The sequence below is a fragment of the Phoxinus phoxinus genome (genome assembly GCF_949152265.1).
Source record: "Phoxinus phoxinus genome assembly, chromosome: 24".
Lineage (NCBI taxonomy): Eukaryota > Metazoa > Chordata > Actinopteri > Cypriniformes > Leuciscidae > Phoxinus > Phoxinus phoxinus.
Window position 1 is genome coordinate 23,957,801 of NC_136899.1, and position 16,716 is coordinate 23,974,516.

General features: G+C 37.1%; 1 protein-coding gene across 3 annotated transcripts in view; it reads left to right on the forward strand.

Annotated features, from left to right (window-relative positions):
• sugct (succinyl-CoA:glutarate-CoA transferase) overlaps positions 1 to 16,716 on the forward strand; it is a 155,070-nt gene that overhangs the window by 14,124 nt on the left and 124,230 nt on the right. For 2 of the 3 annotated variants that reach the window (XR_013796388.1, XM_079602432.1), the window contains exons 1-7: positions 723 to 897; positions 1,490 to 1,541; positions 2,475 to 2,548; positions 2,998 to 3,083; positions 4,065 to 4,115; positions 4,206 to 4,326; positions 16,014 to 16,105. Coding sequence is in view for 2 of the 3 variants with exons in the window: in XM_079602432.1 (XP_079458558.1) it covers positions 780 to 897; positions 1,490 to 1,541; positions 2,475 to 2,548; positions 2,998 to 3,083; positions 4,065 to 4,115; positions 4,206 to 4,326; positions 16,014 to 16,105 (594 nt within the window). In the remaining variant the exon portion in view is untranslated. Of the gene's footprint in view, positions 1 to 722; positions 898 to 1,489; positions 1,542 to 2,474; positions 2,549 to 2,997; positions 3,084 to 4,064; positions 4,116 to 4,205; positions 4,327 to 16,013; positions 16,106 to 16,716 lie in introns of those variants that run through there. The other variant, XM_079602433.1, reaches the window with a different exon arrangement.

Below are 16,716 nucleotides of genomic sequence, written 5' to 3' on the forward strand. Positions count from 1 at the left end.
GAAGAATATGGAGGGGAGGGAAATACCATGGAAGTCAATTGTGTTCAGCAAAATAAGATATTTTATCTTCTTTTAATTTTATTTTTAAATGAGTAGAAGAAAAGTTTATGTTTTTTTGTGGTTCATTGCGTGACGGTTTATTATGGGATATGTATTTTTTAACCTACTAAACCTCGTGGCTTTTCAGTGATGACGCCAAGTTGTAGGCCAAAACGAAAGGAAACGGACCGGTTTAATTCCTTATTATATAATGCTATTATATTATATAGTACGAAAAAATATAATAATAGCCTATCTTAAATTAATATGCGTGATGTGGTGTTAATTCAACATCTATTAAAGTCACTCATTAGTCCGCCGCTGAAGAGTTGTGTGGTCATGTGATAGATGTTACTTTCCTCAGCGATTTTTTATTTTTTAAATTTTATTTAATCATTTTCTAGAGATTTTTGAGGTGGTTTTTAATTTGTAGCGTAGGTAACAATTACTGTAATTTATAGATTTAAACAAATACACACAATGTAAGTCAAAACATGTCCTAAAATTTGAATATATTCCAATGAATGGATGATTCGGTTTGCAGGAAGACTCTGTGTTTCATAGCAACAGTTATTAGTTATTTCTGTCTTGAACGGCCCTTTATGTGCTGTCAAATGTGTCGACATTACCGCAGAACTCACTTATAAAGATTTAAAAAAGATTCCTCCATTGATTCTTGTCCTAATGTACGCGTGGAGGCGGGGCTTTTATAGACGTTGCGTTGCGTTGTCTGCGTCAACATGTCGGGAAGCGCTCTTATAAGAGTTGTATCTTATCTAAGCAGAACATCACAGTTTCTACAAACGAGTAAGACGAACTATGTGAACATAAGAAGACCATTCACTGCCAAGCTGCAAGGTAGCACCTGTATTTCAATCCGACCATTATCCCGCTAGTGTAACAGAGACGCGCGCGCGCGCGACACATCAGTTGTGATCATTCCTTCAGGGACATTTTAGTGCTCTAAATTAATTTTACAATCGTTTACTTCATCATTATACTGCTTTATTTTATGGTGCAAATAGATGTATGCACACCTGTTTGTTTACTTAATGAAAACGATATACAAATGTGGTAATGTCATTGTTTTGCACTCCTGCTTGTGTTTATGTTGTAGTGGCACGTGTACGCGCACCTACATAACTCCTAGTATTTAAAAGAAAAACTAAAGTAAACAATACTAAAATATTGTACTTGTTTACAACTGATTTCTTAAAGGATCTACAAGTTACTTTTTAACCCACTTGCCCTTTGTCAAGCCAGATAACGTATGATTCCTTCCAGGCTTTTGTTAATCATACAATCAAGCTGTCTTGTCAATCTCTTTTTGTGCTGAATAAAACAGGATTATGTGGTTGTAATATAGATTTTTACTTGTAATTAATTTCCAGAATACAATTAATTACCTAACTCATTTTAATAATAATAATCATGCAAACTCATGTCCCAGGTGAAGGCCAGATCAGACCACTAGATGGCGTTAAAGTCTTAGATCTGACAAGGTATGTGCATTCATATCATGTTATGAGTGGCCACTAAATAAAATACAAAAATTACACTCCTGGTCAAAGACAAAAATGGGCCAAGCCTCAAAATGGTAAAACACTAAGCTTTTAATGGTTGTAGCTCAATTTAAGCAAAAGCACTACTTAAAAAGCCATTGCATCAAAGACAGAATTAAGTTTTTGGCAGATTATGGGAAGTTTGATTCAGAGATGTTCAGCAGAGTGATGAATCACAATGAAACAGGAGTTGCATGATGATATTTCAGAGCGCTGTCTTTGAAAATCTGCTTAGAAATTAATAATAAATGCATCTCTACCACTGTAAAGCATGGAGGAAGAGACTTTTTAGCTGGGAAAAGTCATTTAATGGTTTGGAGCATAGCAGAATATTACAGAATGGCTTGCTTTCCACAATTAATTTTTTTTTTATCTAAAGAGGAATGATCAGATATTATTGTTTTAACATGACAATGCTCATGCCCACAAAGACAACCAAGCCGTGGCTTGAGAACAAGTCAGGTGATGGTTTGGCCTGATCAGAGTCAAGATTTGAGCCATGAATATTCAATCTCACATTAAACTCAAACTGACTGGGAGACATCACGAACTGTTTGAAGCCATTAACATTGAGTGGAACAACTCTGACTCTTCTTCTCCTGTAAAAAGCTGTCTGCAAGTTTACCAACACGACTTAAACATTTATAGAAAGGTTTCAAGCTAAGTTACTTTATCTACTGTATTTGTGCAATTCTTGCTAATTTCCTGACCAGTGATTTGTGATTAAAATTGCTAGTACCATTTAAATAAAAAAAATTTTTTGCCATTATTGGCTTGGCACATTTTTATTTATGTTTTTACCCAGGAGTGTAAGCTCTGTATATGCTCGTAAAGGTGTAATATTAAACACTATCATTATGATGTTCAATGCAGAGTTCTGGCTGGACCTTTTGCTACTATGATATTAGGAGATTTGGGAGCAGAAGTGATCAAAGTTGAGCGACCAGGTGAGGTTTCTGTTCTTTTATGAGAGATATTGCTTGAATTTTAGTTTAAGAAGATGCTGGCATCATTTCAAGAGTTGGGTTTATCCCGAAAATAGAAATTCTACCATTATTTCCTCGCCGTCATGTCTTCCTTTTTACATTTTAAAGAATATCCCTGCCACTGTTTTCAATATAATGAAATTGAATTAGGACTGGGACTTTCAAGCTTTTTCTTTAAAAAAAAAAAAAGTTTTGCTTGCATATATTAAAGTAATATTTGACCAAGCATGCATGTAGAGCAGATATTTTGAGGTGGGTAATCCTGTTAAACGGCTAGTGACACTTATCATATTAAACACGTCACGTTGTCAGTTCTTGTAAAAATGAGTCTTAGTTTACATCTAAACAGTGTCTATCTGCAGTGAACAATGAAATCTAGTGAAGTGCATTGAGATGTGAATGTGTGACAGGCTCCGGAGACGACACGAGGGCATGGGGTCCTCCGTTTGTGGGCGAAGAGAGCGCTTACTTTCTGAGTGTGAACAGGAACAAAAAGGTATTTTGGTCCCACTTTATATTAAGTGGCTTTAAGTACTATGTACTTGCATTGAAATTAATAATTTGATACAATAGACTTATTGTGTACGTACATGTTTTTACATTGTACTTATATTTTTTAAATACCTGCATGTAGCTGTAATTCATTTATGTAATTACATTTGTAATTACACTGTTGACCCTTCCCTTACAACTTAACCCACCCTTAAACTTAACCATCCCACCACACCTGTCCCTAACCTGACCCGTATTACACCGCAATAGCAGCAAAATTGTTTTACAATAAAACATAAACACAATAAGTACATTGAACTTATTTTTCGATGCAAGTACGTAGTACTTAAAGCCACTTAATATAAAGTGGGACCGGTATTTTTTTATTTTTTATTCAAAGAATCGGTTCTTTTGAACAATTAATTTCAAAGAACCTGTTGAATAACTGATTCAGTGATTCGTTTACCTCATGGCATACCATTGCTTGGCATATGATCTAAAATATTCCAGAAAAGCCATATTGTTAAATATTGTTAAGTTTTATTAAAAGGGGGGTTTGCTCTTAACGTCAGAGTTTGGTTTGTAACCATAATTCAGCTCATTAAAGAGCATTTAGAAACTAAGTAAGGGTTAATGCCTGACGAGGTGTCCATTTTCATGTATTAATGGACTGACAATGGACACCTCGTCGGGCATTAACCCGCTTATACCATGTTCACTTGCCAAATAACACATTTTTAATATTAATATATTTTAATTAGTTTTACAATCGTAATCTAACGGTTTTAGAACTCCTTTACTTTACTACATCACTTTTTAATGGACACCCTGCAGCCAATCAGAATCGAGTATTCACCCAGACCATGGTATAATTTGCATTAAACAATATGAATTATTTTATAACCCCAAAAGAAGGTGTTTAATACTCTTAGGATCACGACTTCTGCCGTTATAACTGTGCTCGCCTCATTCCTCTCTCTTGCAGAGCATTGCTGTTAATCTTAAAGATCCAAAGGGGATCAAACTTGTATCTGAGGTAAAAGTTCATAACGCATTAAATAACATATGGCTTCAACACCTATAGTTTGTCACACTTTATTCTCTCTCTCTCTCTCTCTTTTGTCAGCTTGCCAAAGTCTGTGATGTTCTGGTGGAGAATTACCTGCCCGGGAAGCTGGATGAGATGGGACTCGGGTACGAGGAGTTGAGTGAAGAAGCCCCTCGGCTCATCTATTGCTCCATCACAGGTGACACGACATTCACTCCCTGAGATGAGCTATTGACAAAGCTGCTTGTTTTCACATTTTTAATTAGAAATTGGGAGTATTAAATACTGTAATTCAGATATTAAATTAAAGTGGTGAAAATCAAGTTTTTAATATTGTTTTTATGTCTATGTGGTGTTTTTAATCTGCTTTAAGACAAACCATGTGCAAATTCATAAGTCGACAGCATTGCTGAGGGTTTTCTCTTTAAAACTGCAGTGAACCAAAGACAGTCTCAAAAACACGGGTTTGAAATCGCTGGTGTTTCTGACGTCACAAACTAGCTTGTAACCAATCAGATCAACGTGTGATCGTCAACCAGTGGATCTCTGAGCTGAGTGAGTGAGTGGAGGCGGGGCTCATTTGCATATTCATAGAACCGCATATACTAAATGAGGCAAGGGTGCCGAGTTATATTCAAGCTATTTTAAGAAAAAAATACATTTAAATTGTCATTTAAAATGATTGACTACAGGTGGACTTTAAAAGAGACGCTTAATTTTAGACAGAAATGTAGGTTGAAAATAATAGTTTTTCCTTGTATATATATATATTTTTTTTCTTTTGTGCAAAAAAAAAATCCATAAATAACATAATTAAACCTCAAGAAACAAATAAATTAAAAAAAAAAAAAAATTCATGATGACCCCTTTTTAAAAAAACACCCTAGCAACAGCATAGGAACGCCCTGGCAACCACTCACAACACAGAAGAAAATATAAAATCTTGTTCCAATTGACCGTTCGCAAAGACCCGCCCCCCTTAGTTACTGTCGCTATGTCCGACAAGCTACGCCGCTCACAGACACACACACACACACCATGTTCTCACGCAGTGAAAAATACATCGCGGAGCAGAGAGGACACTGACAACACACTGACAGACACAGACCAGGCTACTTTTCGGTTACTTTTGATATTAAATGTTTTTAACAAAGCCTCACCTTTCAAATGTGGTAATTTTTTTAAATAAATTTAAACGGTAAATACTGTTTTGTGGCTCTTTAATGTGTGTGATAGATCGCTGTGTCGCCTCAGTTAAAGCCGCTCGTGAACCGATCATCTCTTCCTTCTAGTTCATTTATAGCATCAAATAAACATGAATGAACATCAGAAGGAATGTTGTTTTAACCGCGGAAAGACGTCAGTACACTCCGCTTCTCAAGTTCAAATCCTCCCATGTTAATCTACTAACTCTCCTGACTGCTTAGTCCAACAAAATGGCGGATGGCGAAGTATGATTGGTCAGATCACCTGTCAATCAAGCTCCCTGCGAAGGGTCAATTAAAATCTATCAAGGTGTGGTCACACTGGCAGTGAACTTTTTAATTTTGTGGGCAAAAAAGTTTCATTGGCAAGAGTGTAGCAATTGTGTGAGCAGCTTCGTACAGTCACTTTCAAACTAAGCAGCTTTCTTTTGATGAACGCAACAAATTCAACTTACCGAAATCTTTCACCCTCATGCGAAATTTTTGTGGATTATTAAAATTGGATTTTTGCCCATTAAAATATGCAGAACCGCAGTAAACGCCATCGCACTTTCACTCGTTCTGTACGTTTATAAAGGTTTTAGTAGTTTAGTATTTGTAGTATCTTCTCTTTTACTATGTATAATAATTCGGCCCATTACATGAATACACAAGTGTGTTTGTAGAATTGGAGGAAGACAGCGGGAACAAAAAGCTGACGTGTTCGTCATTACGTTTACATCTCTGTACTGTAGACACGCCTTCGCTATTCTAAATCTGGCCTGCATTTAATCCATAAACCCTAATGTTTTCAGCTGTATGGCCCTTATGAAAAGGCTAATTTACTTTACTGTCTGATTTTTTTTTTTAATCACACTCATAAAGGAAGCCACTCTTTACTTGAAAATTGTTCTGTAGCCACGCTAATCTGAAGCGGATGGGCATTGTCACCACGCTGGCTGCTTCGGTGATTGGTTTCACGTGTCAGGCACCCATAAATCCCGCAGTCAACTCGCACTTGATAAGGAGAGGGAAATCAGCATTTCTGTAGCCGGTTACACATCTCTCGTGCGCTGCCTTTCATAAACCCTCGTCAGGGCTGTAAAAAAAAAAACGTTTTTTTTTTTTTAGTATGTATATATTTTTTACTACAAGATGCATCTGGATTTAATACTGTTTTAGAACGAGTGAGAAATGTCTGTTTTTGTTTAAATGAAAGTAAAATGATAACGTCTATCCACACGCAAACGGTAGTCTGATGTTTGCATTGCTCCTACATTTCATGCAAGTTGTTACATCGTGTCGACACTTCAGTGGCATCTCTTGTGGTTGACGATGAAGTGAACTCAAAGACTGCATTTTTTTTTCAGCTGTTCTCTGTAAGATCGCAAATCACAGCCAAATTCCCATGTCTCGCGCTGCTTATAAAGACCTGGAGGCGTAACCCACAAGACCGCATTAAATTGTGGATGCCGGACAGTTAAATTGGAGTGATTTACTGTGCTCATCCTGTATCGTTTAATTTTCCCCTTCTGAAAGGATTTTTCACTTTCTTCTTGAGTGTGAAATCAGTCTGGAATGCTTAGTTTCAACAAGTGCAAATTGATTTATCAGACTCAAATGTTCACTTGACAGGGATTTTTAGGACAAGCCTCTTTAGTTGATCGTCGTCATCGTGCCTTCTGTGTGTTTCGCTGACTCTTAAACCTGTGGATATCAGTATTAAAGATGATGAGACCACTCACATCCATTCTCCAGAGAATCCCTGCAACCATAATCTCCAACTCTATCAAATTAAAGCTGCACCGTTGATCCAAAGTGATCATTTCCCTCTCAATTAGATTTAGGCAACACTTTATTTGTTCTATATTTACTGTAGATATGATGTTCATGTGTCATGTTTTTATCAAACTGAAGCCATGTCTGTTTGACTAAACATTGGGACATTACTTTTTGTAAAAATAAGAAGTCTAACTGTGAACATCTGTCTTAACTTGTGTTGACCCGAGGTTAAAAATTTGTAAGGCCGGATTACTTAAGGCAGTAAAGACCATAATGCAATGTTCCTTGGGGGAGATAAACTATAGTTATTAGAGATTAGAAACCATAGCATGAAGAGTAGCTATTTTAAAACACATTTCCTTAATCTGGCGATCCTTTTTTTATTTAAATTAAACGAATGTACTGTATTTTAGTTTGATAAGGTTTTTTTATTTAATGGTTTGTATTTTTAGGGGATTTTATGGTACTAAATTATATTTATGCAGCAGTTATAATCCATTCATTCACGTTTTGAGCATAATGACATTTTTAACTAAATCTGTCTTGGATTCTTTGTAGCTCAGACTCAAGTTTGATCTCTTTTTTAAAAAGATACTTTATTAAAGATTAAGATACACATTGTTGCTGAAGTGAAAGAAAGTGAACTAAGTTATAGAAGTTTAACTGTATTGTTATATGTATTTTTTTACAAAAATACTATTTACATTTTTTATATGAAATAAATATATTTTCAAAACATGTTTTACTATAAAAATGTGAGAAAATCAAAGCCATACATCCAAACAAGTTAAGTTTCAAATTTGAGTTTGATATCTTAAAAAGAGCTTTCAGTAAGATTTAGTTTGGCTGCAGTACCAAACGCCTTCTCTAGATGAAAGTCGTTTCGCAAAGCAAAATTAATTATTTTTTTTTGTGTTCACATTGAAAGTGCCAAATCCTTTACCAAATTGTTGTACCATTCTGAAGAAGTAAAAAATTTCAACACAAACAAACAAGATGTCATTTATTTGTCTAATGACAGAAGAACACCAGAGGGTTAAAGCTACTATATGTAACTATTTGTAATCCAAAATTCACTTGCACCGTGTGATACATTTCCTGCAGTTGTGTACTTACAATATCCCAAATGTTCCCATAGATTTTTAATTTCAGAGAAATTTAAATTATAAATAATGGCTCGTCCCTGTTCACTTGTCGCCTGTCGATGACGTAATATCCGCGTTATCGCTGGTTGCTGCTCGTAATGCCATAGTAACCATGGCGACAGACGTGGACAACTGCGTAACGTCGTTCAAACATTATGGAGCATGGCAAGCAGACTTTGTGACAAAAGGAGAACTAAAGCGAGGATCAATATCAGCGTGGCGTTTGAGACGCCGGGACGAGCTAGCGTCCGCGACTAACTTCGACTCGACAGAGACGCCAATTGTATATACTTTATTAGACAGGTGAGCAAATGTACATACAACTAATCAATGTTAAATAGCTCAACATGATGAAATGTTAGAATATGATCAGTATGTTATTCTAATGTTGATCTATCTTACTGCTAGCCTCATACAGACAACAAACTTACACACAGAATAACATTATAACTTTCACACACTCAAATGCAGTTTAGTGTGATAGTGTAGAGCGAGTGAGACAGCGCTGCGTTACCTCACAAGTTTCATACGTCTAATAAACTGTCCTGTGTGAGTAATTCAGCACTTGTGGATAGTTCGGTAGAAATTAAATGTCCTTATTCCTTTATATCCGCGGGACTCGCGTGTGGCGCTGATATCTGTCTCTCATTAGCACTCGCGCCTGCTTCACACCACAGTCATGATGAACACATCAATGTATTCACTCATCCACAAACATTATTAGATCCATCGGCATGGCGACAAGTTCCATAATTCCACTTATGCGTCATCAACCTACGCCTGTGTTATTGTAAGAGGTTAGCGACCCCTAGCGGCGAAAAAAGACATATTGTAGCTATTAAGCTATTATATCTAAACTATATATACAGTATATGTTTATGTGGATTGATATTTATATGTGTTAGATTGGGAATGTTGGATTCAGCATTAGGTCTGCTGTGGCCCTCTTGTTGAAGCCTTTACATCTTTGCGTTAAGAAAATCTCATGACCAGTCTCCTGCCCCACCACATGAACCGTGTTTAATTAGACACCCCAATCAGGAATAAGGGAAGCCATTCATTTATGGCTGGTTTGTATCTCACAATGCTGTAGCAGTTCTGTAATGGGCCTTGCAGTGGCATGTTGTCAGTTGATTTATTGACATCCTTTGGTTTATTGCTTCAGTCCTGAGGGGGCAAAATTGTGGTCCAGTAGCAATTTGGGAGTGACCCATTTTTGTATTATTTCGGCCCGATTTCATCAGGAAACGGCACTGCGTAACCTATACATTGTGATTGCTCATGCAAATCCCCGAGGAGGCTTAAATCCATGACTTGGCTGACTAGAAATGTCTTTGATACGAGACATAATTCGCCTAGTGCTACAAAAAAAATAAATCCTATACATATACATATATGAGATTAATCAGATGTTGACCTCCGCATTGTCAGGAACCCCAGTATTTGCCATAGCTGGCGTAACGATGACCAACATCTGACCCGAGAGCGTTTAATATTCACGTCTGTTTTTCTTCTTGCAGTGTTAAAGTAAGTGTGCTCATCGTATGCTTGAAATACTCGTCCTTTCGTCAACAAAATTAACATTTGTGTTTTTTGATGTTTTTTGGATTTTGTTTTTTATTTCTGAGTCATTTGGTTTTTTGGATGCCCCAGAAGAACATTGTGCTTTGATTTTAATGTCTAGTACACACTGTCTCTGATTTTTTTATTTATTTTTTTACCTCATCTAAAGCCAGTTGACAAAAAAGTATTTGGATTTTCTCATCTGGCTTCTCTTGTTCTATCAATTCCACTTTTTAAGCAAAACCATGCAGTCTTTCCTTTAAACCATAATGTCTATAAGTGGAGAGTATATTCAACAGAATGGTAAACACATCACTCGACATGTCAGCAACAAACAGAAACACCGGAATACCCTTCAGATGTATTCAGTTTTTCCATGTTCCCATGTGAACTGTATAATAAAAAAGGTGGTTTAAATTTCACACTGTTTTTATCAAGAGTACATCATGTCTATTATTGTCCATGCAGATAGGGAATGCACATTTTAGGGCGAGACACGCAATGTCTAGTCTGGTTAACGTGGAATAATCAGGTTGGGTGACACTGATGTGTATGGAGAACATGAACCACAGACTCCTGTTCCTCTGGAGAGGTTTGAGGTCTCAATGGCGCTCCACAGAAGCGACAAAGCTCCCCTTTTCGTTTTATTATTGGTGCGTTTAATTTCTTTACCGCAAATTAAAGGGGATTAAGTGGCGTCTGAGAACGCAAGTTATTTTCAGCATGTGTCCTTCATTAGATAGACCCCCACACCCAAATGTGTGGAGGTTTGCCATCGGATGCCTTTCACATTGTGTCAAAGCTGGCAGTGAGAAACGTGGGCTGTTTGACGAGTTAATCCAGCACTAATGCTGATTTAACATTGATTTTGTGAATTCTCTTAGAAACCAGTTTTCTAATTTTGCTGAATAATTGCTAAAATACAGATCACCATTAGTTTTGCTTTCTCATTCAAGTATTTGGGCAACAGGAAGCGGTTTTCTTTTGAAAGCAATGTTTAGTTTCATAATTTGCTTAATCTGAAGATTTTTTTTTTGGGGGGTTTTCTTTCCTTTTATAGTTTCTAAATGTCGCAATGAAACCTAAATATCACCAATACTTTTGTGACATAGATTCCATTGAAACAGATTATTGAAATAAGAAAATGTGGGACTTGGATTTGTTTCAATGCATCAGTTGCAGGATTTTGATGTGTGGGCGGAGTTTGATGTATGCAAGCTTGCAGGGGCGGGGTTTAAGCGGACTAAATGATTGGAGAAGTTGTTTCACTGGAAGATCTGTTTCGAAGCCTCGACACAATACGGCACATTTGCTTCAACTTTCAGTGTTTCAGTGTGTCACGAAGCCTCGATCTGCCCACCCCTAACAAATCACACACACACACACACACACACACACACACACACACACACACACACACACACACACACACACACACACACACACACAATTCCGTAACAACGCCGTTGTCGTGTAAACGGACAGCCATAACGCATAAAAAGTTTTACGTTTTTAGTTGTAAGCGGTTTCGTGTAAACAGCCCCTAAATAAACAAGGCTTATATCGGCAGAGTTAACAAGAGTTATGGAGAACAGGTGGGAGTAATCAGAAAATTATGAGTCCGGGCAAAGGTTTATGGGAAATGTAGTTCATGATGGAATGGTGGAAATCAAGGGCACCATCAAGCTGGTGGATGTAACCGATTAATAACATCTATTTAGTAGTATTAAATAGGGTGAATTTTCATTTTATGTCAAATTTAAAGATAAAGTGCGTAATTTCTGCGAACAGAATGGCAAAAATCCTGACTGTTTTCATACAAGTTTCACAAACACTCTGCCCCTCCGCCATTGGTCAGATAAAAAGATAGCCCCACCCCCTAATCATGCCATTGGTTGAGCTGTTGCTGTGCAGGGCTGGTCAGGATTCTCAAACAAGCAGAACAATGTTTTGTCAGCGTCAGTGTTTATACTTTTCAGAGGATTCTGACGCCCTAGAAATAATTTACAATGTGCTAAAACAGCCACAGAGCTCTGGCGTTTTTCACATTATTTTTTTTAGAAAATGTTCTCTAAACATTTCTCAGAATTCTGTTAATATTGGTGTGGTTATGCCTGGCAGAAAGGGTAATTATGGAGATGTTTGTTCTTTGTTTACTTGTCTTCCAAATATCGTTGTGTCCCTTTTTGTGGTGGTTGTAGCATCAGTAAAAGAGACGTTATGAATGTAGTGTGCTATAAAAAAGGTTATAAAACGGTTAATCCTTGATTCTGATTGGCCAATAGCTTTGTTTTATTCACGATAAAACACGGCTGTGACCGCTTCACCCAACGTTATATGTATCACTACACAACACCCATAGCAACCGCTCTTAGCAACTTAAACACGTTTGATCTCATCGATATTGTTCACTGAAGCTATAGTAGAGTATTGTGAGAGATCGAGTAAGCGAGTGTACCTGCATTTACAGTAGATACAGCATTTTCCTTCAGGTCAGTCCTATATATTCATTAAAAAATAAATCTGTTTGAATGTCCGCTGTGATATCTTGTCCTTTTAACAGTTAAGGGGTTTTCCCGAGCCCATAGTCATCTGTCAGTGTCGTCTTCCTTCTCCGTGATCAAGTTTGAGTCCTTTCAATGTAAAAGTCTTCTCTACCGACTGACTCGCTCATAAAGACGAAATAATGTATGTAAGTTAACTTCTGTTTACAGTCAGGGACTATTTTTTTCCAGCGGAAGGAAGGCTTTTAGTGATTTTACTTCATGAAACTTGCATAGATACATATTTTTCAGCTTTAATAGTTGTATTGTGTGGTAACCGTTTTATAAAAGCAATAAGGTACGAGAGGCTAGTGCTCTATCGTGAATAAGTCACTTCAGCCTCTCGTACCTTATTGCTTACGTGTTACATCTGAAGTTCTGTGATGTTATAATGACACAACTCAACATTTTGGCTGCAAATAAATAACGATTTTTATTTTTGTAATATAAACTGTATGTTTGTCTGGCGTGAATTCAAAAACACAACTGTACGTTGAATCCTTTTCTTCTTCTTTTTAGGAAGTGCAGGCCCACTGTTAGATCTTTACAATGATAACTTTCTCTTGGAAACACATTTTTATAGATAAATATCTAATATAACTGATTTTTTTTCTTTCCTGAAGAGAATGTGAGCGCTTGTATACAACTCTCTCCCACAGGTGTGAGTGGCGGCCGGGGCATTGCTATGCAGCCGCTAGAGTGGTTTCAGCATGTTGCTAAGCTGTTGCTAGGGTGTTGTCAGTGGTTTCTATGGCATTGATAGGTGGTTGCTAGGGTATTTTGGGTCGTTGTTTACCTGGTAAATGGCTAAATGTATGTTACCTTTATACAATTACCATATACAATAAACAATTCTAAATGTTTTAACATTACATGTAATTTATCTGAAAAGTATCATAATTTATTTTGCAAGTTTTAACTGAATTACCATATATAGTTTATGGTGAAAACAGTAAAAGAACATTCCTCAAAGTCTCTGTGTGACACATCACACATGATATTTTGTATAAATAATTATTTTAGCAGTTTGTACATTTTCTGTTATGTAATGTTAATTACATTATTTAAGGGTCATGTGACCTGATCAAGGTCAAGGTCAAGGTAACTTTATTATCCCCGAGGGGCAATTTAGATTACAGCCAGCAGTAACAACAAATATATTAATCAAACAACAACAATAAACACAATCACAGAAAAACATAAATTATACTTGAATTCACCGGGTATTGTTAACAATTGTGGTAACCATCGGGATAAAAAGTGATGGTGCTTTGTGTGTATGTTTTATGGACCGGCCTCTTACGATGAACTCTGGTTCATCATGTGGTTTTCTATTTTAACACCTTTATTATTATGGTGGTTAACTTATCAGTACATGTGAAGTTAAACGCAGAATTTTTATGCTAAAAAGATTGGTATATCAGTTAATGAAATAGGAATCCCACAATAACATTGTTACAATATTTTTTAAGGTTAGACAGCAGGCAAAAACCTTTTCTTTCACTGGTCAATTTTGAGACTTTGGGCTATTTGTCTTCAATAACATCTTCTTTCAGACTTGTGGTGAAAAAAAAGTCCAAAATACACATTTAGGTCTTTATTTTACTACACTTTGTCTGTTTGCATCTGTAGATTTCTCCTAAATTCTTTAAAAGTTGGCGTTGTAAATCATCCGCTGCTCCGCGATCTCTCTCTGCACTGTCATCACACACACACTGTTGGAAAGCTCTCTCTCTCTCCTTTACAATGCTGTTGGATCCAAATATGGTCATTTCCTTTTTTATCAGCAACCAATCGTGAAAGTACAATGGGCATTTAACTCTAAAAGCGAAATCTCATTGGCTGATAGCAATTTCTGACAACGTGATTGGTTCAGAAGCATCACGTGACGCGCTCTGACATTTAGATGTGTGTTTTTGGCTGTTTTTCTGTTCAGTTGAAGGCCATAAATGCTGTGTTTATACGTTTTGATGTGATTTAGGTGGTTTGAATTGTTGTTGCTAATGATTTTTTAAGATATTGTGTCAGTAAATAGTTGTTTCTACTAAAAAAGTATGATTTTTTACATTACAAATCTTTAAATGCCTTTTTCTCAAAATTTGTTTTTTGTCATCCTCCAGTAGAAACATCTCAGCCGATGTAGCACCGATGTACACCAAACTTTCCAGTTATACACTTAGCAGTATTCTGCAGATATGTTCAGAGGGATTTGTTAATAAATCATTCCTGGCCTGATTTATGTGACATTTTAATAATAAAAAATATGTAGAAAATTGATTTGTTAAGGCTATGGACAGTATATTTAGATTTCCTAGGTAATGAAAGCATATATCCTGAAATCCCTGTGAAATTCTTTTTTCATCTTGTGTGTAAACAAAAAGAAAAAGTAATTTTGCACCTGGCTTTATCATATGTTCAGATCTATCTCCTGAAAATATATGCAAAAATTGTGCATATTTAATGAGATAATGCCTAATTTGCATAATTAAACATACAAATGTCAAAAACTTGTAATAATTTTTTTTTATATACTTGTGTAAGTAATCAACTGAGGAAGTTTCACGGTTTCATGGTGATATCTTCTAAATTTTACCCTATTCACCTGTAGTGTCTCGCCTTAAGGTGATTTTCTGGCAACCACAAATGGCAGTTTTTTTACTGTAAATTTAACAGGATTTTTTTTTTTACTGTATAGCACAAATTGTTAATAATCAGGGGTGCTCATAACTGGTGAGCAAGTGCGCATGCGTGGTAAAAAATAAACAATGCGCAGCAGAAACCGTGGAAGGAAGCATTTTTGGGGACAGGGACACGTTTAGTACTTACTGGAGTAGCACTTTTCTCCATCTCTGGTAAGATAGCAATCATGACGGTGAGTGTGTTCATTAGTTATTACTGGTGGAACAATCCCAGTTGATCCGTATGGACCAGGCCCCACGGTTCGGCACGCCTGTGATTCGTGGATTAACTGCTAAGTTTTACCATCATAGAGTGAACGTTTATCATTTGGATGTGTTTTGTCTTACCAATTTACATATTCAAACTATTTTATACACGGAAGGAGATCTGGACTCAAAAATCTGGACTTGCACGCTGTTATCTGTGCGCACATCCTCACATAATATATATATATACACACTACAATATATACATACTTAAACTTGAGTATGAGCAATAATAATAGTGATGGTTGCCTTAGCAAACTCCACTAATTAAAGCCAAGAGAGATGTGTAATGTTACGAAGTGATACTAGTTTATGAACTGTATTTGCACACACTGGCTAGAAGGCATACTAAGGCATGACAGATTTTCCTTAAGCCACCCTTACCTCTGCCAGGGAAATAAACACATCCATGGATGTTTACCTCCAGTGAGTCCAAGTCTTAGAACTATGGTGGAGTTCCTAGAACCGAATGAATCTGACTTCTCTGATGATAATAGAAATGTAATCGGGTCTTTGCCCACATTCTCTCTGGACGTGTGTGCTCAGCTGTAGGGATTTCTAAGAGCCACACACGGGCCCAAATCAAGCCCTACTGGCAGCAGAGTGTGCTGGAGAGTGTAGCGCTGACATGCTCATGTTACACAAAACTGTGAGCTGCATGCACATTTCCATCTGATAATCATTCACACACATAATCACTAACAACGTCTGTTAATTTATTCAGGATATGGACAGACGGGCCCAGAGTCACACAAGCCTGGATATGACTCCATTGCGTCTGCGGTGTCTGGTATGATGCACATCACTGGTCCTGAGGTGAGGCCAATGATCTGATGTCCTTAAAGGTGAAGTGTGTCATTTCTAGCATCACAAAAGTGCCAAATATTGGTCGAACAAACAGATACCGTCCCAAACCCCATTGATTTTGACATAGAAAAAATGCCACACACTTCGTCTTATCTCTGGTTCAGATTACACAATTTTTTGGTCTGTTACGATAGTCACTGTGTCAGATTAAGCGATCTGACGTGTCGTGTGTCTCAGTGTTGTGGACAAGAAACATGTCAGACTACACGTTGCTTTCCGACCAGCCATCACGTGCCGTCTCTCACTCACTCGCTCACACACACAAACACACACATGCTCACTCACTCACTTACTCGCTCACACACACAAACACACACATGCTCACTCACTCACTCGCTCGCTCACACACATACTCACTCACTCACTCGCTCACACACACAAACACACACATGCTCACTCACTCACTCACTCGCTCACACACATACTCACTCACTCACACACATAATCACTCACTCACTCGCTCACACACACAAACACACACATGCTCACTCACTCACTCGCTCACACACACGCTCACACACACATACTCACTCACTTACTCACACACACATACTCACTCA